This window comes from Panonychus citri, unplaced genomic scaffold (genome assembly GCF_014898815.1).
Source record: "Panonychus citri isolate SS breed McGregor unplaced genomic scaffold, ASM1489881v1 Contig00141, whole genome shotgun sequence".
NCBI classification, from domain to species: Eukaryota; Metazoa; Arthropoda; class Arachnida; order Trombidiformes; family Tetranychidae; genus Panonychus; species Panonychus citri.
The window spans coordinates 1,569,134-1,596,018 of record NW_026515546.1 but is presented as its reverse complement, the minus strand read 5'-3'; the positions used below and the strand labels follow the sequence as shown (position 1 = coordinate 1,596,018).

The 26,885-nt window shown below is 32.4% G+C and overlaps 8 protein-coding genes and 1 long non-coding RNA gene across 11 annotated transcripts; 6 read left to right on the top strand and 3 right to left on the bottom strand.

The window, feature by feature from the left end:
* Positions 1 to 761: 761 nt before the first annotated feature.
* On the top strand, positions 762 to 9,074 carry LOC128395857 (uncharacterized). The gene is given in 8 exon segments (XM_053356341.1): positions 762 to 1,082; positions 1,206 to 1,441; positions 1,527 to 1,675; positions 1,678 to 2,588; positions 3,387 to 3,814; positions 4,169 to 4,281; positions 4,385 to 5,215; positions 6,423 to 9,074. Coding segments are annotated over 8 exon segments (3,525 nt in total). The 5' UTR covers positions 762 to 1,055; the 3' UTR covers positions 7,253 to 9,074.
* Positions 9,075 to 9,324: 250 nt separating this feature from the next.
* Positions 9,325 to 11,448, top strand: LOC128395236 (uncharacterized). The gene is made up of 3 exons (XM_053355641.1): positions 9,325 to 10,955; positions 11,027 to 11,126; positions 11,199 to 11,448. Exons 1-3 carry the CDS (start codon positions 9,443 to 9,445, stop codon positions 11,398 to 11,400), a joined length of 1,815 nt encoding a protein of 604 aa, XP_053211616.1. The 5' UTR covers positions 9,325 to 9,442; the 3' UTR covers positions 11,401 to 11,448.
* Positions 11,408 to 12,364, bottom strand: LOC128395240 (uncharacterized). The gene is made up of 2 exons (XR_008326550.1): positions 11,831 to 12,364; positions 11,408 to 11,631 (listed from the first exon to the last, which is right to left on the bottom strand). It is a non-coding gene; the product is annotated as an uncharacterized LOC128395240 (long non-coding RNA).
* LOC128395239 (selenocysteine insertion sequence-binding protein 2-like) lies at positions 12,337 to 13,734 on the top strand. Its single transcript, XM_053355643.1, has 4 exons — positions 12,337 to 12,475; positions 12,614 to 12,823; positions 12,920 to 13,521; positions 13,597 to 13,734. Exons 2-4 carry the CDS (start codon positions 12,631 to 12,633, stop codon positions 13,732 to 13,734), a joined length of 933 nt encoding a protein of 310 aa, XP_053211618.1. The 5' UTR covers positions 12,337 to 12,475; positions 12,614 to 12,630.
* Positions 13,661 to 15,426, bottom strand: LOC128395237 (splicing factor ESS-2 homolog). The gene has a single exon (XM_053355642.1). The coding sequence runs from the start codon at positions 15,169 to 15,171 to the stop codon at positions 13,840 to 13,842; it is 1,332 nt and encodes a 443-aa protein (XP_053211617.1). The 5' UTR covers positions 15,172 to 15,426; the 3' UTR covers positions 13,661 to 13,839.
* Positions 15,427 to 15,677: 251 nt separating this feature from the next.
* LOC128395855 (uncharacterized) lies at positions 15,678 to 17,304 on the top strand. The gene is made up of 2 exons (XM_053356340.1): positions 15,678 to 15,696; positions 15,858 to 17,304. Exons 1-2 carry the CDS (start codon positions 15,678 to 15,680, stop codon positions 16,982 to 16,984), a joined length of 1,146 nt encoding a protein of 381 aa, XP_053212315.1. The 3' UTR covers positions 16,985 to 17,304.
* Positions 17,305 to 20,241: 2,937 nt separating this feature from the next.
* Positions 20,242 to 22,677, top strand: LOC128395757 (uncharacterized). 3 transcript variants are annotated; one of them, XM_053356241.1, is made up of 3 exons: positions 20,242 to 21,754; positions 21,979 to 22,425; positions 22,539 to 22,677. In XM_053356241.1, the coding sequence occupies exon 1, from the start codon at positions 20,246 to 20,248 to the stop codon at positions 21,281 to 21,283; it is 1,038 nt and encodes a 345-aa protein (XP_053212216.1). In that variant the 5' UTR covers positions 20,242 to 20,245; the 3' UTR covers positions 21,284 to 21,754; positions 21,979 to 22,425; positions 22,539 to 22,677. The 3 variants fall into 3 exon arrangements, with proteins under 3 accessions (XP_053212216.1, XP_053212215.1, XP_053212214.1); XM_053356240.1 differs by having other exon boundaries at positions 21,925 to 22,425; XM_053356239.1 differs by having other exon boundaries at positions 21,834 to 22,425.
* LOC128395755 (cholinesterase-like) lies at positions 22,458 to 24,516 on the bottom strand. The gene has a single exon (XM_053356231.1). It carries the CDS (start codon positions 24,347 to 24,349, stop codon positions 22,553 to 22,555), a length of 1,797 nt encoding a protein of 598 aa, XP_053212206.1. The 5' UTR covers positions 24,350 to 24,516; the 3' UTR covers positions 22,458 to 22,552.
* A 305-nt stretch (positions 24,517 to 24,821) lies between these two features.
* Positions 24,822 to 25,957, top strand: LOC128395760 (abscission/NoCut checkpoint regulator-like). The gene is made up of 2 exons (XM_053356243.1): positions 24,822 to 25,482; positions 25,586 to 25,957. The coding sequence occupies exons 1-2, from the start codon at positions 24,929 to 24,931 to the stop codon at positions 25,659 to 25,661; spliced, it is 630 nt and encodes a 209-aa protein (XP_053212218.1). The 5' UTR covers positions 24,822 to 24,928; the 3' UTR covers positions 25,662 to 25,957.
* Positions 25,958 to 26,885: the final 928 nt, after the last annotated feature.

Sequence of the window (26,885 nt, the reverse complement as noted above, 5' to 3'; positions counted from 1 at the left end):
TGGTTGTATCTGGAATTCCGACCTTACACTTCAAGATATCGTATTGATACTCGCACTCAATCAGATCACTATGATCCCAAAAGGATAACCATTTGATGTCCCGGAAAAAATCTTTGGAAACAAATAAAGTTTCGAGTGAAAATTTCTGATAAACTGATTTCGAGAGGTAAGCAAGATCACCACCGAGCCTGAAACAAAATTGATCGGCAAAATATCGAGTCAATTGGAAATCGAAAAAGTTGAAACAATAATGGTCATCGTGACCAATGTAAACTGGTGTCCTTGAGGTATTAAAGGGTGTACATTGGTCAAGAGTTGGACTGGTCCGAATAGAAGGCAAATTAACTAATAATAAACTAAAATAACAAGGAAAAAGTGATAATTTAAATGGTCTTTTCATCGTGTCAATGGTCAATCAACTAGTGGTCAGTTTGAAGGGAAATCGATGAATGAATTTTTCTTTTTTTCTCTTCGACATTTCAAACTTTCCATAAATAAGTGAGAAAAAAATAAAGATCCAAATCTAGTTAATCCATTAAATCTAATCCCTGCTTAAGGGTTAAAAAAATTCAAATTAAAAACGATCAGATTAATCAACAGCAATTAAGAATTTCGAGCATCAAGCGCCATCTATATGTCGCATTCCTAACTAATTCAAATAGAATGATTTTCCATATACTTTAAGTGCCATCTCAACAATAGAGATTTGAACTACTCTTTTGGCTCTTAATCTGTTGACTTTACTATCACCTGGAAGCTGAGGTTTAACAGTTGTTTTGATTTGATGACAATTATTTTTTTGCTTTTCTTGTTGATTTCATATTTTAATTTTTCTTTTTAATTTTAATTAACTCAAATTACTCAGAGATTTAATGTTCTTTCTTAACGGATCAATCTAATTCTGTAATTTTCTCTCTTCTTGTTCTTCTTCTTTAAAGAACAATCATCTTTTTCTGTTCTTCTCTCATCTTATCCATTGACGTGTAGGTGGATTTTAGATTTGGTGACTTGTGATTTGTTTTCTTGTTATTCTTTGAAATCAATAAATCAAAATAATGGGAATTCTATGGTCCAAATTTCGGGTAGGTTGATTTACTACTTGTGTGTACATTCAATTGTTTTCCTGGTTTGTGATACCTTTTCACTGATTTTCTATATGTTTTTCTATTTTTATCATTTCTTCCTTGGCTTTTTGGGTTCTACAGAGTAAAGAGACTTCAGTTGAAAGATTGGAAAGGATTACCGATGAAATTAAAAGTTTAGAGGATCACAAATTTTCAACAATTAAACAGCAAAGAAATATAATCTTCCTACTTTTTGTCATCTCTGGTCTCATATATATTATTGCCCTCGGGGTTTTCTATTTCTTTTATTTACCAATAAGTCCTGATTGGGCTAAAAAATGTTTCTATTCACTTCCATTGTTGGTGTTTCCTTTAGTGTAAGTATTGAATCTTAATCATGACTCTCAGAGTTGTTTTGTTTTATCATGCTAATCTTGATTCTTCTCTTGATATTTTTTATAGAGTTTATTTATTGAAACAGTTTCTTTCTTGGTATTACCTGCAAGTGATAGATAAAAAAGAGGATAGATTGAAGGATCTTCGCCGAGAGAAGAGAAAAATTCTGGATAAGGTTATGGAAACCGAAACTTATAAAGTAGCTAAAGAGCTTCTGGAAAATACGATCCTTCATCATTAAAAGAATCTCGTCCCAATTCATGTCCATCATCTCCGGCCAATCTTCCATACTCATTGAAACAACAACAACAACAACAACCACAAAGAGTCCGTTATCGAGGTTCAATGCCGCCCCCAATGCTCAATTCTAGTTTTAATTTCAGTAATATTAAAACTCCTGAAAGGCCTGTTAACAGTTTAAATTCATCACAAGTCTCTATTAATGCAAATTCACCTCAACAAATTGGCCGAGTTTCCATGATTCGTCCTCCATCCTTACCACAATCATATCCCGCTATCCAAGCCCCTAGACTGGCACGTCCAATATTGGATCAAAATCGATCCATTGTCGATAAATTGGTTGATTATGTTGTTGGTGATGGACCAAATAATCGATTTGCTTTAATATGTGCCATTTGTAGTGGACATAATGGTATGGCCTTAAAAGAAGAATTTGAATTTATTTCTTTTCGATGTTGTTATTGTATGTCCTTTAATCCTGCAAGGAAACAGCGACACTTTGCTCCAAATATAAGTCAAACTGAGATACCTGGAGACAAGAATCTTTCACCTTTAATCGATGAACCTGAAAGTGATAATGATAATAATAGTCGACAGGATGAAAATGACCGTCAAACGACAAAAATTGCCGAAATTAAGGAAAAAGGAGAAACATCTGATAGTGATAATGGTTCATCATCTAAAACAATCAAACCAACAATAACATTATCATCAATTGAAGGTGATGGTGATCAGATTATTGTTGAAAAAGAAAATGATGAGCAAACTAATGAAGATCATGATAAAATCATTGATGGTGAAAATATCTCAACACAAATGGAGAAACAATCAGATGAACAATTAGATTGTCCATCTAGCCAAACTCCATCCAATCATCAATCAACAAATGATTAATCATTTAAAATAATCAATTGTAATGATGTAAACAAATCAAATGTCTCTATTAAAATCAACTCAAATTCCCTTACATTTTAGTCAAAAACTAAATAATGTTCACCTTTAATTCAATTGCAATTTTAAATGCAAACAAATCCAAGTCCAAAATTGTCGGAAATGTTGTTGACCGTTTTTTAAATTTTTCGTTTTTTTCAAATTCGGTTAGTTTTCTCTCTCATCCGATAGATGGCGCATTCATTTTCTCCAATTTCTGAATTTGATTCACTTTTTTTTCATTTATTGAATTTTATTCACAATTAGTGTGATTGTTTTGTTAATTATTCCTGGTCTTGGGCCGGCCATTGATTCACTTTCATTTTGATTAGTTACAATTAGAAAAAATCTCTGTCTAAACAAATTTATTATCTACGTTACAAGTTGTTTTTGTATAAAATTATTTGGTGTTTTATATTACTATTCATTTCCACCATGTTACCAAGGATAACATTCTGAAGGTAAATAACAATTTTATTTTCTATTCTATTTCTAATTGAATCAATTGTATTTTGTTAATTGGAACTTTTTTTTCTCTTTTTCTTCATTATTCCTTCTTTCCTCTTTAGTTTAAATTTAGATTATTATTTTTGATGAAATTCTTTTAACCATTATTACCTTTAAACAGTTCATATCTTTGGGTCTCTGTTATTTGGATCTTCCTGAAATCATCTTTTGTTTGTTGTTATTTTTTTATATTTTTTCTCTCTCTCTTTTCTCTCACACCATAATCAGTATTAAATAATTTGATTTGTTTTGGAAACTAATTTACCTTGGGGAAAGTGTATAATGGAATTAGGGCTTCGAGTTGTCCGAGGACCTGACTGGAAATGGGGACAACAAGATGGTGGTGTAGGCCATGTTGGAACAGTAGTTGAAATTGGACATTATAATTCATCAAGTATACCTCATAAAACGGTTGTTGTTCAATGGGACTCTGGGTCGAGAAGTAATTACAGAGTTGGTTATCAAGGATCATATGATTTAAGAGTTTTCGACAATGCTCCTGCTGGTGCTCATCATCCAAGAATTCAGTGTGATGAATGTGGATCTGAAGGGATTATCGGCATGAGATGGCAATGTGCAACCTGTATTGACTTTGATCTGTGTACACCATGTTATATGAAAGGAGCCCACGATCTGAATCATCCTTTCATTAGAATTGATACTATTTATCATCTCGGGTTGGTCTCTATTACTATTACTATTTCTCTTTCATCTTTTTTATCTTTTATTCTTTTCTAATCTTCCTCATTCAAGACGATGTTCCATTTTTCATACATCACCCATATTTCATCAAAGAATAGGAGCTTTTGCTTATCTTTTGATAGTGAACAACATGATTAATCTAACAAGTTCTTTCAGTGCATTCATTTTCTATTATTATTTGTTTCTTTTTCCAAGGACTTTCTCCGTCTAATCTTCAGATTTATTTCTAAACCTTTGATACTTTTAGGTGAAGAGATGTTATTTTCTTTTCTCTCTCTCTCTCTCTCTCTCTAATGTTTTTTATTTATCTCTCTCCTCTCGTTTAATAGACTTGAAATGCCAAAAAGATCACTTAACAATACAGTGAAAATTCAAGCTCGTGGTATATTTAAAGGAGCTCGAGTTGTTCGTGGCTATGATTGGGAATGGGACTCGCAAGATGGTAAGACGAAAGAGCAACGATTGGTGTTTTTTTTTATCAATGAGATTAGACAAGAAGAGATAATAATTATGGTCTTTCTTTTTTCCTCTGTCGGCTTAAATAGGCGGTGATGGTAAAGTTGGTGAAGTGATTGACATTCGTGGCTGGGATAAAGCCTCTGGTCGGTCTGTTGCTAGTGTAAGGTGGGCAAGATCATCAAATGTTTATCGTGTTGGTCACAAAGGAAAAGTTGATCTTAAATGTGTTGTTGATGCTCCCGGTGGTTCCTTTTATCGTGACCATTTACCGATCCTTGGACAAAATTTTGTTGTTTCTGGTCCACCTGAATCTTTAATTGGTGCTGCGGCTACTGCTCGACCTCAATTAGGAACATCATCATCATCATCATCATCTACAACCACAACATCATCTTCACAGCAACAACAACAACAACAACCAACACCAGTATCACAACAATCATCATCATCGTCATCATCAAATCCTCCAACTAGTGGAGCAATGGCCCGATTCAATGTCGGCGATAGAGTTCGAGTTATTGCCAATACAATTGAAGAGCTTAAATCACTACAAAAAGGTCATGGTGGTTGGAATCCACGAATGGCTCAATATATCAATAAAATTGGAACTGTTCATCGAATTACCGATAATCGTGATATAAGAGTTCAATTTGATAATTCTCGAATCCGTTGGACATTTAACCCCGATGCCTTGGAGAAATATGTTCATTATCTCATTACTGATCTTGTCAAAGTGATTGATGATTTAGAACAAGTGAAAAAATTACAACGTTATCATGGAGAGTATGTACCTGACATGAGAAATTTACTCGGAGTCACAGGTAGAGTGATGAAAGTTTACTTCGATGGTGACCTTAGGGTCAATTTCGACGGGAAAACATGGACCCTTAACCCTTTATGTGTAACCAATTTATCAGGTGAGTAAAATATAAAACTCATCTCATCGAATACTAGTAATTAAGTTAAAATAATTTGCCCTATTGATTTAATTTTAATTACTGATTATCTTAAGTTCAAATCTTACATTTAAACCCTTTTTTTTTAATGTTCACAATTGTAATCAATTGAAAAATGTATTTTTTGTTGTTGTGTTGATCAGCTAGAAGATCATCAGGACAATTGATTATTTCAGGTTAAATTAGCAATTTGATTGATCTCTAATTCAATTGCTAACCTTGCCCTCAAGTTAATATTTTTCACGGAAAATAATGTCATTATATATATATTATATGTTAATTAGAATTATATAATTAACGATAGTTCATTGATTTTTTTATTCTGTTCTGTATCCAACATCAGGGGATCACCTTTTTTCTTATTCGGGTTTTTCCAAGTTTACTTTTTTTTCACTTTTACCTGTTAACTGTTAATTCATTTTCCCCATTTTCTTAAATCTTTTGATTCCTTTTAAATATACAATTAACAATTCTTATACCTTTTCAATGGAAAATCCTTTTTTTACCTCATCTTCATTCAATGTTTCTTATCATGAACATTATTTAGATGAAATTTAGATTGTGACTTACAATATATTCAAAAGATGAATTCATTAATTGTTGAGTATCATCATCATCATTTTTTTCATAACAGTTGATATATTGTTATGAATATGAGCTTAACAAAAGTTTGATTTGATTTTAAACAACGCCTTCACAAGTAAACATAATGATTAGCATGTTAATCAGCATTTGAACTAATTGAGATAACCTGTTGATGGAGAGCAATTTAAATTTAATCCATATCCTCATCAGATTAAAATTTTGAGAAATTTTTCCCATTGATATGATGGTGAAGACAGAAAACTCTCTAGAGTTTTATCAAAATCTTAATCAACTGATAGTAATAATTAAAATTGTGATTTTAAAAATGATCACAATTAACTTTTGGAAAACTGAGAGAAAACTAATTAATCTTCTCATACCAATCGTTGACACTTGAGCTATTATTTTAAATTGTCCTCAATTTGATATTGTAGCTTTTCCCATTGTTAACTCTTAATTGTTTCCTGTTGTATTAAACCAATTGTTGTTGACTGTGTTTATATTTCTCTTGTTGTTTTCTATCAATTGTTGATTTTTACCATGAATTCCTTATTAATTCATTTCTCGTCTTCTATGTTTTCAGAATTAGAGAGAACAAAACAAACAAAAGAAAAGAAGCCCGATGCTAACGCCTGGAAGGATTGGGTTGATGAACTTGGAGTTGAAAGTTCTAGGGATATTTATTCGACCACTGGAAATAGCACCTCATCGTCAGTACCAACCACCGACAAGAAATCAATCGAGGCGAACACTTCCTCCAGTAGTAATATCAACAAAACCAACAATAACAATAACTTTAACCATCCAAGTTCAAGTAAATCTTCAAATGAAAATAGTACAAGTAATCTGTTAAATGACACAATCGATTGTAATTTGGATCCTAAATGTTTAATTTGCGATGAAAACATGGCCGATATACGTTTCTATCCTTGTGGTCATCAAGTTTGCTGTAGTGATTGTAGTGACTGTATCGTCCGAATGAAAAAGTGCATTAGCTGTAAACAGGTGATAAAAAAATTAATGTACTTAGATTCAAGTGAAGGTGTAGTTTATGGTGTATTTGATCATAATACATCAAGTAATGGAGCATCCACCTCATCATCATCATCTAATTTTCCCTTTGGTCCATCATCATCATCATCATCATCAACCACCTCACTGCTCAATAATAATCTTGCCAAATGTATCAAATCTGATGTTGATTCAAATATCGATCAGCTGATTAGTAAGAATCAATACCTTGAATCAAAGATGATGAAAATTGAAGAAGTCGCTAATTGTGGTATTTGCTTGGAAAATATCAAGAATGTTATATTCTTATGCGGTCATGGTGCTTGTTCTGAATGTGCCAGCACTTTACAAATATGTCACATGTGTCGGAAAACCATCACCAAGAAGATTAATGTTTATTGATTTTCTTTCTTTTCTCTCTCTCTTCATCTCTTCATCTCTTCATCTCATCATATTTTCACCATTCTCTGTCTCTCTCTTTCTATCCCTTCACGATTTCATCATCATCATCTCCATCGAACATCATTTCCATCAGTTTATCATTGCCACCATCAACCACAACAATTACAATAAGAAAAGCTCGTCATGAATCAAGCCCAACAGCCTTCACACTCTGTCACTTCATTCAGCCCCTTTAATTAATCTAGATATCATATATATAATTTCATTGAATTAGCATGGCAGGCAAAGCTAATTGTGATACGTATTTAATTTTCATTTTGTGTCAGTATTTTTAACATCAGAAAGGAAAGATAATTTTACCAAAGCTAACAATTTAATAACTATTATTATCACTATTGATTTAATTTACATCTAAATGCAAACAATGAGATGTAAACAATGAAAAACAACAACAACAATCTAACCCTAACCCCTTACCTTGATTAGCCTTCATACAATTATTATTATTGTGTTTGTCGGATTTTCCTGAATCATTCCTTGATTTGCTTCAATTGATAACAATTTACCCTTGAATGCAAGACCATTTAATCACAATTAGAATCGCCTTTGTACATCAATCTCTTCCTCTCTCTCTCTCTTCTCTGTATAAATCATTGTTTTCCATCATCTTATTCCCTACCAATTAACCTATCTGATTATCTTCCAGTTTTTAATCAATCAAATTAATCACTAAATTGAATCTAGAAAAATTTACTGATTAATCTATTTGAACAGTTAATCGACCCTTAATTATACATCAAGCACTTTGTCAACAATTAACACTTAACTTTTTTGTGGTTTTGTTGCTTCCTCTCATATACTGTGATAGATTTTACATTAACTCTCCTAATTATCTAATTTTTGATTATTTACCTTTAACTTTTTGTTCCATTATTGATGATTAATCCAAAAATGTGACATGTAATTTAATTAATCAAACAAATTTACACTTTGATTAATTCAATTGCTAATCCAATTGCTTTCATCATCACTGACTAAGCCTTAACAAATTAACCCAATCAATTTATTATACACAAAATAGTGATCATCAAATTAATCATAATCGATTGTTTTTTTTACTCAATGGTTAATTATTAGCTCTCTTCCTTCATAATCAGTGATATCTGATTGTTAATGACACAAAATTAATTACAATACGTATTCAGTTAGCAATCACAATTACATATTAATTTTTGTTTTCCTCAGTTCAATTGCTCAAAAGGGGCTTTGCTTTTTTCTCCTTCTAAATCAATCTGATTGAGAAAAATCGATCTAATTATTTAATTATTATCCATCATCTATTATTATTATCAATCGATTATTATTATTATCATCATTTATGTATCAATTGCTTGACCCTGTCAATTTAATTTCATCAAAAAGTTGCCTGTTGAGTTATCACATTACAAGAAGCATATTTGTCACCATTGTGAGGCTGATTCTCGAAATTAATTGATGAAACAAATTGTATAATATCTATGATCGTCATCTTTTCACACTCTTAATTGGACACTCACAAAAATCAACACCGACCATCATCTTATCATCTTTATCCCATAATCATCACAATTAACCTGATTATCTCCATTATTTCATGAGGATCGAACTGAATCAAACAATTTCCTCTGTATCCCTTCAAAAATGTTTCAATTATTATTCCTCATCCCTATTCTCTCTCTCTCTCTCTTACATTTTCTCCCTCACCTTGATTTTTTCTGTTCTTTAATTTTTTGCTTCAAGAGGGATAAATAAATTCATAAATAATGTTGATAATTAACTAGAATATTGTCTCAATCATGTTTCTTTCATTATCTTCTCGATAAAAGATTCAGTTTTTATATCAAATTTCTGATCCCTAAAAAAGTTACTCATCAAATAGAATTGAAATCGATCCAATCAATCGGTATTGATTTAAATTCGTAATTTTAATTACAATTAAATTAAATTAAATTTAGAATTTAAAAATGTGGCTCCATCTCGCGGAGAAAAAAAACTTACCCTTAATTCATTTGAACATGTGATTGGATTTTTTTTTTAAATGTTTTCATTTTCACTTGTAAAAATCATGTTGATTATGTTGACTGGTTAATTTATTTCTTATTTAATTAGTATGTTTAATTGTTCTTTCAGTAAATTAATTGGTAATTCATTATGAGTCTATTTAGGCAATCGATGCGATTGCTTAGAGACAATCGAGTCTCATCCACCATGATCGCTTCCAGTGGATTTGTTTACTCTCGGTGTTATAACTTATCACCTTTATTATCATCTTCTTGTACTCTGACCTTAATTAAATCATATAAAACTGTATCTAAGCCTGGTAAACCTTTTGAACGAATGTATCCAACTGGACGTTCTGTGGTTTTCCATTTGAAACGATTATCTGATTCAATGAAGCTACAAGAGATTGAAGGATCAGCCATTCTTGAAGATTCTACTTTTAAAGATATAATTCAAGATTTAGTCATTAATTTAGAAAATACTTCATTGTTTTACAATTATTCGATCAACGATTTATGTTCTATATATCGTAGTTTACTGGAGATTGGCCTGGAAAAGAACCATGAAGTAATTGACCTTTTGGAGCAAATGATTTGTAATGGACTTGATGAAGCGACGATAAGTGATTTTCGTATTCTAATTGCTATTCATCATCTCATCTATCAAACGAAAAATGGTAAAAAATTATTCAGTGAAATATCTTACCGAATGGAGCATTTGATTTCCAATATGAATTTAGAACAATTAATTGGACTATTAAGCTCACCAGTTGATCGAATGCCAACTAATTTCCTGGAGAAAGTGGAGCAAACATCAACCATCGCAATCTCCCAAATAACTGATCATAAACCTTTCGCTGGACTTTATTTGAAATTTTTCGTACGATTGGCCAATTATGGTCGTCGACCTTTACCCCTGTTACATGCATTAAAAAACGGACTCAAGGAATGTGACCTAACCGATTATCCGGATCCTTTGCATCTAATCAACACAATCGCTGCTCTAAACAAACTTAACTATTCTGATCTACTTTTATTGCAGAAAATTGAAGCCTCACTAATCATCAACGATAATCTGAAACTCGTTAAAATCAATGGACTTTCTGCTTTACTAACTGCCGCTGGTAAAATGAATTGGAGATGTGATTCAATTTTAAATCAAGTGTCACAATTTATTCTCGATGAAAGTTTACCCCTTCGGCAACAAGAGATGGTCTCATTTGTTTTGGCCGCGTCCAAATTAAACTTTCACCACGATCTATTACCTAATCTATTGAGTGAGAAAATATTACCTCAAATTGATACAAAATCTTTAACCGATTCATCCATTTACCTTGATTTCGTCTGGTCCCTGGTGATCATGGGACTAGTTCCCGTTAATATGCTTGAATCCATTTGCAATCCATCGTTCATTCAAATGTTAAAATCCAACAAGAACCCGGAAGCCAAATTTTCCAAATGGAAACTGGCCAATATTTTGACCTTCTCTCGATTAAATAATATCAAAGTCAATGATAATATCGATTTATCAAGTTTCCAAGCTCCACCGAGAAGTATTGAATCAACTAATCAGGGAGCTTTTACCACCGAAATGTTAACCAGTTTCATCGCCAGAAAACAAGATTTAATTACTAATTTCGAATCACCAGTTGGTTGTCTTATTGGTAATTATTAATTTTCCTTGCTAATCCAATTACAATTTGATTGTAATCATCTTTTTTTCCAATTGTATCAGATGCTGAATTCATTATGAACAAAGATTTAAAAGTATTACCAATCAGTGATTTCGGAAACCATGTTAATCCATTGAAAGATGTACCCGCTGATTATAAAAGGTAAACAACAATTTAAATTATCTACAATCAATTCTTTGACGATATTGATGATATTGTTTTTTTGTTACACAGAATTAGTATAATTGGATTTGGTTTCAAGGATTTAATCATTAATGATTCCAGTCTAATTGGACCGAGGAGATTTGTTGTTGACGCTTTAAACAAATTGGGAACCAATGTAATTGTTATTAGATCTAATGATTTAAATCAACAAATGAAGCCCGTTGATAGAGTTAAAACCCTTCGTACTAAAATAATTGAGATTTTTTCTTAGTCAAAAATTTTGAATGTTAAATAAATTTAATTGGAAAACAATTAACAATCAATGGTCAAGATTATTTTCAATATCTTTGGGTTTGAATATTGTGAACGGTGTCGATTCAGATTAGTGTCATGATCTTTAGTCACCTTGAGAGTTTGTTAGACTTTTACCATCATGTTTATTGGAATATATCAGGGAAGTTGTTCCATAAATGTGATAGAGAAATAAATGGTTCCTGAAATTCTGTAATTAGAAGATTTGGAAGATTAGAAATTGTAAATTTACGATTCATCTTCCGAGGTCACAAAGTTGACCAAGAAGAGCGACGTAGATTCAACAATTAGTCTAGCAAACATTCTGCTTCAACGATAATAAAATTAACGCTGAAGAAAAGGTTGAGTGCTAAAATAGAATAATTTTTCAAGAGAAAAAAACAACCAACCTTTCCAACCAAAGCGAATATAAATCAACACCAGACATGGAAAAACATGGCGATGGAACCCAAAAGCCAAATTTCTATAGAAAATCAGGTCCACGTGTTGATCGACATTTCAAACTTTTTCGCTCCAAACGATTTGGAGAATCCACAATTAACTAACCACATGAGAGTTCCACCAAATTACAAATTACTCAAGAATTGGAGAAAAGGTCAATCCATAGGCCAATTTGATCCAATGATTTACCATCGATCACCCGTTGAGTTACCATAACTTTTAGTCAATTTAACCACCAGATACTTGATGTTGAGTAGAGATTAAGGTAAACAAAGGACAATTAACTCGAAGAACAATTAAATAATTAACCAAAAAAGCAAGTTAATCATCACTTTTAAAGGGAAAATTTTCATTTAAAAAATTGAGAGTTTCCGACTCGGCAACACTTCCGACTACGAGAACAACGGAAGTGGAAGATGCGCCATCTTGAGGTTCGAGAAAAAAACAAAAGGTAAACAAATTGAAATGAATTGAATGTTAATTGTTTTCTTTCAAGTTAATTGTGAATCCATAATCATTTGCAATTCTGTGATTTTTAGCAAATAGCACTTTTGTTATCTGTCAACCTGATTGGATTAATGTCAACAATTAAGGTAACCTACATGATAGGTTTTTGTTTTTTTCTCAAATGTTTTCTAACCTGATTAATTGAAATGATTATAATTGTTGGAACAATTTGATGACATCAAGTGATTGTGTTGTTTTATTTAATGTAATTCTTTTGTTTATAGAAATAATTTCCTTATAAATGGATCGTAAAGGTAAAAATGTTAAATCAGTTGAAATTCGACCTCGGAATAATTTGGATTCATCGGCTCCTGAGCCTCGAGGTAAAGAGCGAGTGACTCCCAAAGTATGGAAACCAAAGCCTTTTAGATGTAAAATTAACGACGAAATTAACAAGTTGAAAGCAATTACTTTGGAATCAACGGTAAAAACTGGTAAGAATACCCTAAGGCGATGATTATGTAGATCACCACAAGAGAAGTAAAATAGAGATTAAAATTTTGCTTCATCTCTTTTCCTCAAATAATCAGAATTACCTAAAGATCCTAGTGAACCTCATGAAAACGACGATCCTGATAGTTCAAGCTCTAAATCAGTTGATAAGGATGTGAAAAAATCTCCCGATGATCACCAAAATAAAAAGATCACAACAATCGATCAAAAGCTTTTTCTAGGAAAATTTACCGACATGGACATTAAAAACGATCTGGACACTCTGGTTGACATTATTCTTCATCCACCTTTTCACCGCGAATACGTTAATCAAGCCTTAACCAGTGAAATAGAATATACATTTTACACCATCATGATTAAGTTAATTCGTTTCCAGGACAGAGTTTATCACAAGAATCCAGAGAAATTAAATACTAAACGTCGATATGTTCGAGGTTTCAACGAAGTCAAAAAAATGGTTCGTCTTAATAAAGCGAAAGCAGTTATAATTGCTGCCGATATTCAGAAAATCAAAAATGATGGAATTCTTGATCAAACTGTTAACGATACAATCAAATCAACTTGTGAGAAGCAAATTCCCGTTATTTTCACTTCAACACGAAATCGTCTTGGTAAACTTTGTCATTCTCATGATTCTAATTTCAGTTGTGTTGCGATCCTCGATTACAATGGAGCTCAAGTAATTAACAATCAACTTAAAACATGACAATTTTAATCTAATCAATGATATTCTTGTATTTACACTTTTTCTCAGGATCATTTCCATAAATTAATCACCCTTACTGACGATGCTAAGGAGGTTTACAAGGTTAATCGAATCAAATTAACCGATCATCTTAAAAGTTTATCGGAAGTTTGTTTAATGGAGATTTTAAATTTTAAAAGAAAATAATCAAATTCCGGAAAGTTTACAAATTTACAGGGAGACAATTTACTCACCATTACAACGGAACATTCATTGTTATATAAAAGCGATTAACAAAGAGAAAAATTAACATCATCTCGATTTCCTTGGTATATCTAATAGACCATCGGTTAAAGATGAACTTTTTGGTGGTTTTGGTGTTGAAGGTTTACAATAAGACGATGGTGAAGGTGTTAATGGACTTCTTAATTGACCCTCAGGTGTACGTGTAATGGCCGGTGAATAGGTGCCTCGAAGCTCTTTATCAGCGTGTCTATTGATTCCTAACTTTGTGGTTGCCAATCTTTGAGCTGCCGGTGACATGGATCCCAAGCTTTCAGTGAACGTTTTACCTCCGCTATAAATAAGTGGACTATTTTTCAAATATTGAGCTTGTTTAAAAGCCTCTTTCTTTTTATCTCGATTTTTTTTATTAATCTTCTCAGCCAATGCATGTCCAATCCTCTCTCTTTCAGGTACATCGGGTATCTTAAAATGAGGTGTTCCTGGTGTATTTGAACTTCCAATATAAGGAGATTCACTTGACTCTAAACTATATGGTGTTCCTTCAATCATACCCCAGGTCATTAGCGGAGTATTTGTAACTCCTGGTGCCGGTGATGGTGTTAATGACAGGTAAGAATAGCCTCCGACTCTCGATACATCATCGACCATTTCTTTACCATCAATACCAATTTTTCCTGATCTTTCTTTACAATTAGCTGCCGCTGCTTCAGCTAAAACAGCTCCATTAAGCTGTTCATTAAATGGATTACTTTTGAAACGAGTATTTTCATGGCAAATTGTTGTATGTTTGGTAGAGTTAATTTGATCTTCTATCTTCAATCCATCGGGTACAAACATTAAAGAGTTGAGGCTTTTATAATGAACAGTTAACTGATTCTGTGGATTATCACCTTCAATCATGGATTGATTTTCACCGATTGTTAAACTTTTATCATTCCCTTTAACATATAACCATGGATATTTATCTCGGTGTCTTTTTTCAGCTTCTTTCATGATTTCATCGAATGAGGCATTATCTTCACTTGTATATTTGGCTAGAAAAGCATTCAAAGATAAATTGGTTTTGATCTTTTTCAGTGGTTCATTTGTTTCCATTGTCATCTCCTTGCTTCTATCGGCTTCATAAGAGATTCCAATTGTAGGAGTATCAAAAGTCGTCGGTGTTTGTGATATTAATCCAGTTAAATCACCAGCTATATGAACTCCATCCAATGGACCACCAAATGATTTCAATTGTTGTTTCATTTTACTCAAAACTGGAAAAAAATCTCTCTCAATAATTTTATCGAGAGCATCAATGAACTCATCTTCCTCCAGAACTATTTGCTTCCTTTTACTTGAAGATGAAGACGAACAAGATTTCAATGATAAATTATCATCTCTCTTAATTAGAGCCATCAAACTGAAATAAATTATCACTTTAAATTGAAAGATTTTTTTTCCAAAAAATTATAATCACAAACACAGAAACAAAAACAAACGATTTTTAACTTGGAACCCAAACTTAGCAACTTAATTGAACAGTTCAAAACCCTTTCTACCGAAATTCTTTTACCAAATAAAATTATCAAAGAGAGTAAATTAATTTAACAATTAAATGTAATTAAAATTTTCCCAATTTTTCAAAATGTAATCAAAATAATGAGAGAGAAAAAAAAATCAAAACAAATGACGAAAGAAAAAAGCGCCACCTCTCGGATAAGATCAACACTAATTTCAAGTGATTGGAAGTGAAAGTCACGTTTTTTTACCTCCTGTGAATTTAATTAAAATTTAATGTGAAATTCAGTATAATTAAACTTTAAATTAATAAAAGTGCTTCGGTTACGGTGTCACCTGGTTCTGACAAAAAAATTCTGAGGAAAAACGAGTGAAAATTAGTAATTTTCTTAAAAATAAAACAAATGGACCTTCAAAAGCTAAGTAAGTGAATCTATATAAATGTGCAAGGCCTTTGTTTACACACTATACATTTGAAACATTATACACTTAAAAACACTATACATCAAAACATTATATACCTTAAATAACTATAACAATTAAATAACTCATATAATTAACCAATTCCAACCCTTTCTTAATAGATGATAAAAGGCTCTCCAACAAGAGTAAATTCAACATTGTTAAATCCTACTTTGAAAGAAATCATGAGAACAATTTGAACAAGGAAACTACCTTGGCGGAAATTACTGCTTATCCAATTGTAAAATACCTTCAACTTGCAGTTAAAGATAATGTATTTATAGGAACACTCAAGGATGAAGAACTTCTACTGATTATAAAATTCATTGAAAGATTAATTGATATAAGAGAAGCAGAAGCTGTGCCAACAAATGAAGACTCAGAGATTCATGTCCAAGATTTATCCAACAATCAAATAAAGAACCTTCTTTCCGTTCAATTTGATGTCAAACATAATCGACCAAAAACCTGGTTCAGTGTTGAACATTTAACGATTCATCATACAATCATCATAAGAATTCCAGGTACAAAGAACAAGAATGATCAAAGAATTGGCAATATTGTGACTGAACAAGTGGAAAATCTTCTTGAAGAGGCAAATGATGACATCGGATCGGCTGAAGAGGTTGTCCCAGGCTTTGATTCGGCTAAGATTCGTTGCTCAAATGTTGCAGAGAGGAAGAAGATTTTCTCATATATTTCAAAACAAAAACCTGAATGGGAAGCAAAAATACCACCGATAAGTGACCCTCAAGTGAAAATAATAGATGTTAAATTTTCCACTGAACAATCAGAGCAATGGATCGAAAGACTCATCATAAAGAATAGATGGAAAAAGTGTTGGAAAATTCAAATTAAACATGCGTATCGTTCAGGAAACTATTACGATGTAATAATAGAAATTGATCCAGCTCTTCGTGAATGGTTTGAGAAAACAAACGGTCAGATATCAGTGGGCTATAAAAAGGCAAAAGTTGTTGACCATTTTGATATTCGTCAATGTCAAAGGTGCACAAAGTTCGGTCATTTATCAAATCGATGCTCTCAAATTGGAATCTGTCCCTACTGCGGAGAAAAGAATCATATTCATGAAGAGTGTTCGATTAAAAATGATCAAAACAAATGGCGATGCCCAAATTGTAAGAAGATGGGACACAATGCTTGGGATAAAAATTGTTCTTTCTTTCAGGAGCGCTTACTATATGAGCTTGAACGAAAGAATTATCAATATAAGATAATCATGGCCTAGAAGCAAAGAAATTTTTCTACCCTTTAGCGTCATGATTAAGACTCGACAGCTCATCGAAAACATGTTAATTCCCAAATGATCCTCTTAATTATCCTCAACAGCTAATCCAAGTCTCATTTCTCTTCCTAATTCTTGGACAAAGCTTACACTTAATTGTTTTTTTCCTTTAAACTGAAAATAAATTACACTTAATTGTTTTTTTCATTCTAAACTGAAAGTTAATTACACTTAATTGTTATTTTCATTTTAAACTGAAAATTAAATACAATATCCAGTCTTGTTAATCGGTAGAAAATAAATGGAAACATAAACAAACTTAATTGCCAATTAAAAATCTTAAATTACAAAATAAACAAACAAATTAACGAAGAAAACAAGAACTAAAATCAAACAACAACTTTCCTCTTTTTCCCTTTCTCATTTTTCCTTCATAACAATTAAAACAAAAACTTCACAATTTAATTATTTGTTAAAAATGGAATTGAAAAAAGTCTATCGAGAACTTCAAGCAGCGCGATTAGGGTGGATTAAATCATCGCCCAAACTTGATAAGAGTTACTTTATACAGTTAGAATCAGGAGATGCTGAACCCTTGGTAATTGTTAACACGATTCTGAACTCGATTGTTAATTCATCAAAAAAAATAGTGAGTTGTCGAAAAAGACACAATGGTAGACTAGAGATTGGAACTCTGTCTGAAGTGGTAAAAACGGAAGTGATTCAGTTCATATGTGAAAAATTCAAATCAACGGTAATATATGATTATCAACCAACTCCATCTTCAATCTACTTTAAAGTAAAAAACACCGTCTCCTCCTTTGTTTTTGTGCTAAATAATATAATCATCTCGAACTCTCTTGATGAAGATCCGGAAACATTTGTGAAGGATATTACCTGTGAAGAAAATTACTCAACAATTAGACTCAACATCAGCAAAGTGAATAGAGAGAAGCTACTGGACCAAGATGGCCACATATTATACCTTGGAAAATCTTTCCCTTTTTATGATTTCTTTGATAAGGTAATGTGCAAATGTCTCTCTTATGATCATCGTGAAAATCCAAACTGTGAAAAGAGATGTGTTAATTGTGGCGAAATTCATCAGAGTAAATGTGAAAAAGTCACAAAGTGTTACCTGTGCCAAGGAAATCATCAAGCATCCGCTTCAAAGTGTCCAATAAACAGGAAAGTGATCAACAAAGCAGCAAAAAATCACACAATTAACTATGAATGGCTCATCAGAGACGAAAATTACGATTAACTATCTAAATGCCAGAAAAGAAGCTGAGGTGACAAAGAGTTTCATAGAGAGAACATTAAAAATGAAACAGACAATATTGATACTGGTAGAAGCGAACAGATCAGTGTCTCTAAATTACTTATTAAATAAAATCATTATAAACGATCAGACAATTCTCATCTCATCACCGGATATTGATCTACACAACACTGAAACGACCCTTGTAAATTGTATCATCGTATTAATCACCTTTAAGAAAAAACAAATGTTTGTGGTGGGAGCTTATATTAGCCATATCAATCAGACAGAAAATATTCAGAACTTTGTTGACCTGGTCAGTACAGTTACAAATTACCCGATTGTAATAATGATGGATGCGAATTGTGAATCGCCGAAGTGGTCAATGAGAAACAACACCTCGAGAAACTCGGCGATATTAGAGCAACTCATGGAGGAAAAAGGATTAAAAGTAATCAACCAACCAACTGACACCAACTTCACCTTCCGATCAACTCAATACGCGACATGGATTGATGTGATTATGTCAAATACCTCAGAGATTGAACTGATATTAGGAGAAATAGTAACGGATCATAGAGAGTTCACAGTAGAAATTCAGCTTCAAGAAAAGTTCATTGAAATGAGTAAGAAATTCAGAGTAGATTATCTAACCAAGAATGAAATAGACTTTAATGTAGACAATGATCCGAATCTTTTCTTTGAAAAAATAGCCGCATTTCAAACAAAATTTAGACGAACAAGATTATGTCAGGAAAGAGCAAATAAAGGAATAAGTAAAATAAGAAAAAAGATTAGAATACTGAAAAGGAGAAATGGAAATAAAGAAGAAATCAGAGAGCTCGAAAGAAAGTGTATTGAACTGAGAGAGAGGAAAAGATCAGGTTCATATAGATACATGTTTAAAATTAGAAAAGATTCGAAATCGATGTGGAAGATTATAAACTCTCTAACGAAACAAAAAAGTCTCATTAGCTCACAATTATGTAACAGAAAAGTAGAACCGGACTTAAGTAGTTACAATCATCATAGGCCAAGAGTGAAATCGGAGGTGGGTGAGCCGTCAGTTTGAGTTATGATGAAATTAAATTAATAGAAAACATCAACTTCAAGAAAACCTCAGGAAATTCAGATAATTTCTCACTTGCAATGTGGAAAAAATTCTGGTTAAAAAATAAAGGAAAAATAGTGGAAGCAGTCGAATTGGCCTTCAAACAAGGAATTGTACCAGTCTCGATTAAAACCTTTGGAGCCCATTTCATCCCGAAACCAGATAAATCACTTAGACTGATTAAAATCTCCAACTATATACTGAAAATCTTTGACATCGTGCTGACAAAACGCCTACAGAGCAAATTGGATCAAATATTGATTCCTTTTACGCAATTTGCCTACCAAAGACAAGTTAATGCGACGGATCTTCATGTACTGTTATGTCAACATCTTGAATCGGGAATTTTGGTTTCGATAGATGCGACAAAAGCTTTCGATTTTATGTCATTAGAAGCGGTGTACCGAGAATTAAACGAGATCATTGATAAAGGAACAATCTCTATGATAAAATCATTTCATAGAAATCGAACCTTAAGAGCCAAAAGAGATGGAAAATTTCTGTACAAAAGCGATGACGTTGGAACGGCGGCAGGTTCATCTTTGGGTCCAATTCTTTTCATTATTGGATTAAACTCGGCAATTAGAGAAATAAGGAAACATGGAATTGAAATTTTGGCGTTTACGGACGATATGGGTATACTAACAGAAGAAGACAAAAGTTAAATCATCTAACAATCGTGACGAAAGAACTCGAAAAAATTAATTTAAAAATCAATCCATCGAAAACAATTACAATAAGAAAAGGAGAGATAAATGAAAAAAAAGTGGTTGGCAAATTTGTCTCTTTCTCTCTTCATGAAGCTCAACTTGCACGAATACTGAGTCGATTTACTCCGAGTTTTATGTACCAGATCAAAGTAATAAGACAATTACCGTTACATTACCAAAGAATGATAATCACAGCTTATTACACTTCAATGTTACACTCCATTGGACCCCATGCGCTGTATAAAAACAATAACTATCGCAATCTGATAAATAATCTACAGGGGATAGTGAACAACAGGCTGAAACTGGCACTTGGGCTAAATAAATACACATCAAGTTGGATCCCAATAATAGCGTATCGAATAAAAAATCCGGTCGTTGTTTGGCTCCAATCTCTACTAGAATCAATCAACCGCACAGCGAAAGATAGAAAGTCATGGCCAATATGTAATGAATTTCCGGATAGAATTACCTTCAACAATCCTGATGCAATGAGTGTTGAAAACTTTTGGAACAGAAAATGTGATCATTCGCCTCTGGTTAACGTATATTGTAATATTGGAAAAAACAAATTCTCTTTAGATGATGAATTGACGGTCTACGAAGTTGAATCAAGTGAAATCAAAACTTTTCTGTTAGCTTTGTTTATTCTTATAAACAAACATCAAGAATCGAGAGTAAATTATACATTACCAGAAAATATCCTTCGATACAGATCATCCAAAACCACATACATCATAATAAAGATGCTTGAGAGACACAAAGTTCTTTATACATGGAACGCAAGAAGACTCAACAGAACAACACCAGAGAATCCAGTTAGAACAATTAAAATCAACAATATGATAAATGATGAAAAGGATGTTAAAGAAAAAACAATCAAGAAAATCGAGCAAATGGTATTAACAAATCGAAGACCTTCCATTTACACACATTTATTCCCGACCTTCATGGAAAAATTTTACAATAGCTTACATGGTTACAATCTATCCAAAATAATCAAGATCATCTCATCAATCAACAATCTTTCAAATCAGATAAATGTCAGGAAAAAAAAGGTAAGAAACTACACCCACTATCTGAATGAATGCTCAAGCACAAGGTCACATTGGAGAGAGGACTGGAACTTAACGAATAAATTTGAAATTAAAGATAAATTATGTAAACTAGAAAAGATAAACGATATATTGATTGTAAAAACTGAGCGTCTAGCTCGGTAGTACCGCCAGTGGTGGGAAAATGTATAAAGCATTTGTCCTCGGGGGAGGATTGAAAATAAAGTGAAATTTAATCCGATCAATGAAACGAGGAACCTAAATTAAGATTGCTATCTTAATTTGCGAAAAATGGTTATTGTGATTAGTTGAACTACGAATTGACGAACTTTATTTACTCCCTGAAATTAATTTCCATCTCAACGACTGATTAATTTTGTTGTCAATTCATTTTTCCATCTGAAAGATTAAAGTCTCTCAATGTCCTTTCTTGTTTTCATCAATCAGATGATTTAACAATGTGTCTTAATTTGATGATATTTCTGATGACAATTTAACTTTGACCAGAGGCCAAATAGTTAACAGAGAGACTAATCCATACAAATATAAGTAAATCTACGAGGTGATGCTTGTTTTGTGATAGAATCAACAATTATAACTGATTGATCAGTTGATTATCTCTCATCAAAATAACAGGTAAGTTAATTGTTTCCTCCTTTAAGATTTTTGTCAATTAATTTTTCATTTTCTCTTTTAATTGATCGTATGTGACAAGATCATTTGTTTTTTTTTCGGTGCTTATGTTGACGATTTACCTACAACTATTTACTTCGTGTTGATTGTGGTTTCTTATATCATGTTCCAAGGCTGTTTTTTATTAACGGCGATTTTAATTCTCATCTTATTATGTTGTTATTCAGTTGATGGTGAAATTTCACCGAGTGGATCAACGAGAACCTTTAGTAAAATTTTTAATCTGATTGGGATTGTGGCTCCTGTATCAGAATCAAAGGCTGGCCCAGTTAGTGAAACTCAGACACAATCGGAACAATTAACCACGTTAAGACCATTAAATGGTAATTTTAACAATCAAGAGATGATTGAATCATTACAAAATAGATTGCAAGTCAATGAAGGCTGGACAATACCTCGTCTTGGATGGGATTATGATAATATGTGAAATCCATGGGTCATCATTTTAATCTTGACTAGAAATTAATTTCTCACTGATTAAGACTTGACGAAGTAAAAAAATTCTGTCAGAAATTAATATTATCTACAATATTTAGCTAATCGATGACCAACTAATCAATCATAACCATCTAGAACTCAGCTGATTTGTGATAAATGTTACAACAACGGAAAAGGTTATTATTATTATTATTATCAAATTATTCAATTTGTTTCTGTTTTTTTTGTTTCCTTTTAATTAATTATGAATTCCTAAATTTGTTTTCATCTTCTTGATCAATTTTGGCAGTTTTAGGAATCGTTTCAACTGTAACCATATCCTGATGAAGGCGATTTGATCGGTGAACTATTGGCTGGCCAAATGAATGGTTTCCAAGATTTACAATCAAAGTATCGATCACTTTTCCTTAATGGTCTGTACGATTTTTTAATATCTAAATCGTACTCAAAAGGTACAACCCGTCCAGTGGATAGAGGCAATAACGAAGGCCATGGTATCTCCTCCGTTTTAACAAAATCAGAAACTAATCTGATCAATTCATTGGACATCCATTTATCTTGATCACTTGACATTGGATCAACGAACGGTTTTCCCATGATTAACCAATAATCGAGGCCAGTTCGTGTTCCGTAGGTTGAATCAAAGATATCACCATAATTGGCTGGAATATAGTCTCTCAAATTTTCTGAAGATGTATAAGTAATTAAACCTTGATGGACATAATTTCCCGATGAAGCCAAAGCTAAACCCGATAACAAGGACGGACAATAAACTAAACGATCACCGATAAACTGGACTAAAGCCTCTTTCAGGCCCATTTCATATCCATCAAGAACTTCAGCAAAATAGAGCGGCAAAATGTTTTCCAACGATTCCACTTGTAATCCCATGTAAAGTGACGTTTGATTATCAATGAATTTAAAGTAATTTAAAATGTCATCTCCGGTCGGGGAAGGTGCGAGTCCTTTGACACTTTGTTCGGGCAATAGGTACGTGGACCCTTCGTCCTGCATGTTTAACATGATGATATTTAACCCACGATACGAGAATGAGGAAGATGCATAATCTTTAGGATCAAAAGTACATCGATTAAAATTATCGGTACCAGCGGTTGGTTTTGTTGGTACTTGAAATAGACCTGGACTGGCCGCGGAGAAATGTTGACCCAGCGATAGTTGACCTTTTAAAATTGATTCCAAAGGTAGAGATCGAAGACAAGTTAAAATGAAACTGGTCTCAATGCTATAAGATGAAGGTGGTCGGCAACCAACCTCTTCGGTGAACCAAATGAACCTTTGGAAAGCCGTTGCCTTATCATCACATGAACCATGAACGGGAAATCCAGAGGATAATATGAATCGATTGAAAGGATTTCCAGGTTGATTGTCAGAATTTAATATGTTTACTATTACGGAAGATGTTGAACCCGAACCTTGGCCGTAAATTGTAACCAATGAGGGGTCACCACCGAAAAAGGCGATGTTACTTTTGACCCATTGAAGAGCCAATGATTGATCCATTAATCCCTGATTACCTGGAGCTTCAGGATTATCGGTATAAGTGAATCCCAGAACTCCAAGTCGGTATTGAAGGGTTATCACAATGATACCTCCTCTTGCAGCTAAAACTGATCCATCATTGAAATTTTGATCAATCAACAAATTTGCCTCGTAATTGCCTCCAGGTAATATGACCAGAGTTCGGAATGGAAGTGATTTAATTAACTGTTCATCCGATAAAAGTGGAACCCATACATTTAATTGAAGACAATCTTCACTCATGTTGATCCCATTTCGCAATTGATTCACATTTATCATCAAAGACTCAGGTACCACCTGAGGGCATATATTAGCGGCATTTGTGGCCTCTATCACCTGATCTTTTGAACATATAAATGGCTGCGGTGGTTTGAACCTTAAATTACCGATCGGTGGTTGACCATATCGAATACCCTTCCAACTGTAAAGTGTCACCCCGTTAATCTGTTCAGATGAACCTTTGTAAATACAAGAATCGGTTTTAATCAAAGGCTGTCGTTCACCTTCAGTTCTTTCAATTATCAAAACAATCAACGTGAATTTAACAATTAAACAAAACATTTGGCTAAACGATTGATTAACAATCAATAAAATTACACACACAAATAATTATAACGTTCACTAGTCAATGTAATTTTAACTAATGGGAATTAATTTCCTTGTAGACCCTCTCATTATGCGGAAGTTATTGTTTCAAGTTAACTCGTTAAATTATATTAACTAGATTTACTTTTTATTAACCAATAAAATGTAACAATCAAACTCACCTTTCAATGTAAATGATTGATTGAACTTCAATTAACCCAAACCACTTGCAACAATTAACATTCAAATCCAATTCCTTTTCATCATGTAAATACCCATGTTATAACCAGTTAATTGTTCATTTCTGGTCTTCTTTTATTCAATCTAATTCAATACATCTCTTTGAGTTAAACATTAAATTAGAATCAATTTAAAAAAAGCAATTTAAATGTTCACTTATCGACCAACAGATGGCGCAACTTTCGGAAAATTTTGTTTTGTTTTGATTTTTTTTTCTTTGATTTGACATTTGATTGTTTACATTTTGTTTGTCATTTAGATTTTTATTGTAATTAAAACTTTGTGATTAATTGATTGGCTGATTATTTGGGTTAAATGGATGATAAACAATTGGAGGAAAGGTTAGCTCGTTTGAGAGGGCAGCCCACAAATAGGAAATGCGACCCACCGATTACCGTTTTCATCAATCAACAAGCAAATAAAACTGAACCTGAACAAACTGATGAATTACTCAAGAAGATGATTGCTGAAGCTGCTCTTGATCAAATTAATCGTGAATCAATATTAAAAAGGCAACAATCAACAGATGAAGATATTGCCAATCGTTTAGCGAGATTAAGAGGATTTTCAACTAATGTTAAACCACCAGAATTAACTGAACCAATTGAACTTGATTCAGATGAGGAATGTGATCAACTGGTAGAAAAGTTAATTGCTGAAACATCATTACCAGTTTTATCAGAATCACCTTCATTGAATCAAATGTTAACCGGAACCAAGAAAAATGTAAAATCAGCTGAATGTCATGATTCAGATTCTGATTCAGTTGGAGATTCAGATGAACTTCCTTGGTGTACTCTCTGTAATGAAGATGCTTCAATCAGATGCTATGGATGTGAGAATGACCTTTATTGTTCCCAATGCTTTAGGTTAGTTTGTTAATTAATTATTTCTAATCACACATGACAATCATAATAATAATCTTGTAATTTTCTTTTTCCTTCTAATTGTTGTCTTCATTTCCATTTACAGGCAATTTCATAGAGATCCCGACATGAGGAACCACAAGACTACCGGTTACACAAAGAAAAAGAAATCAACTAATTAATCCAATATTCCAATAACCACAATCAGAGTAATAAGGACCAAAATAATCTCTTCGAACCTTGAAATGTTCAATCAATTTACCATAAAGATAATTTCCACCATTTTGAAGCCTTATTAATGTTTCCACAATCTATTAATTAGACCGATTATCTATTATCCAATTTCATTTAATCCAATGGTTAGGATTATATTTTTTGTTTGTTTGTTTATCGTTTCAATGATTAACCAAAAACAAATTGTATCCAAATATTAATCTAATTGAAACATAAAGTAACTTCAATTGTGATTAACTGTTTACATGTCTCGAAATGTGAAACTGACATTTTGATTGTTGATTATAAACACTGAGACTTAGAGTTAATCACAATGTTTGTGGAAATGATTTACTAATGAAAATTTAAACTGCAAAGCAAATGATTAAATCGTTTGCTTTATACAATATACAATATTTACTTTCGTAATTAAAACCAGAATTTTTCATTCCACAATCAATAATAATAGTAATTATAATAATCTACCAGATAGAGAGACATTTACCTGAGTATTTGATGATATTATTCAGGTGAGAAAAAGTTCTTGGAAACTGAATCGGCAATCTCAAAATTCTGGGTCTTTGATTTCCAGAAATTTACTCGTTCGATTGTCATTACAATCAAATGACCTGATGGTTAAATTAATCTGAGAGCTGACAATTTAACGGTTACTATTTTTATCTGAAGAAATTACTATTTATCAAAGAGATCAAGTTCATTATCGCCTCAGGCATAATTTCAAAATAATTTTCTCTCTCTGTTATTATTACATTTCTTTCACTTTGAAATCAAAGGGAAATTGATCAAGGTTAACTAATTGTAGCAATTAAACAAGATTATTTAAAGCCTGATGGTCAATCTTAACGTAATTGAATTGAATTGATTGTTGTTGTTGTTGTTGAACCTTTCATAGTGATTAACATGATTGATTTTTTAAATTGTCGATGAAATAATTAAATTGTTGAAGCAAATTTATTCCTAAATGATTATTATTACTATTATTTTTGTTATTAATTGTTATTAATTTGATTTAGTGTAACGATTTACAATTTTCTTGATGATTAAAATGTTGGCGAAGCAAAAAAAGCAAATTAAGATAATTAATTTTTCCTAAATTGTACAATCAATTTTCATCTGATTATTATTATATACACATAAATGAAACATAAATTTTTATATATAAATATGATTAG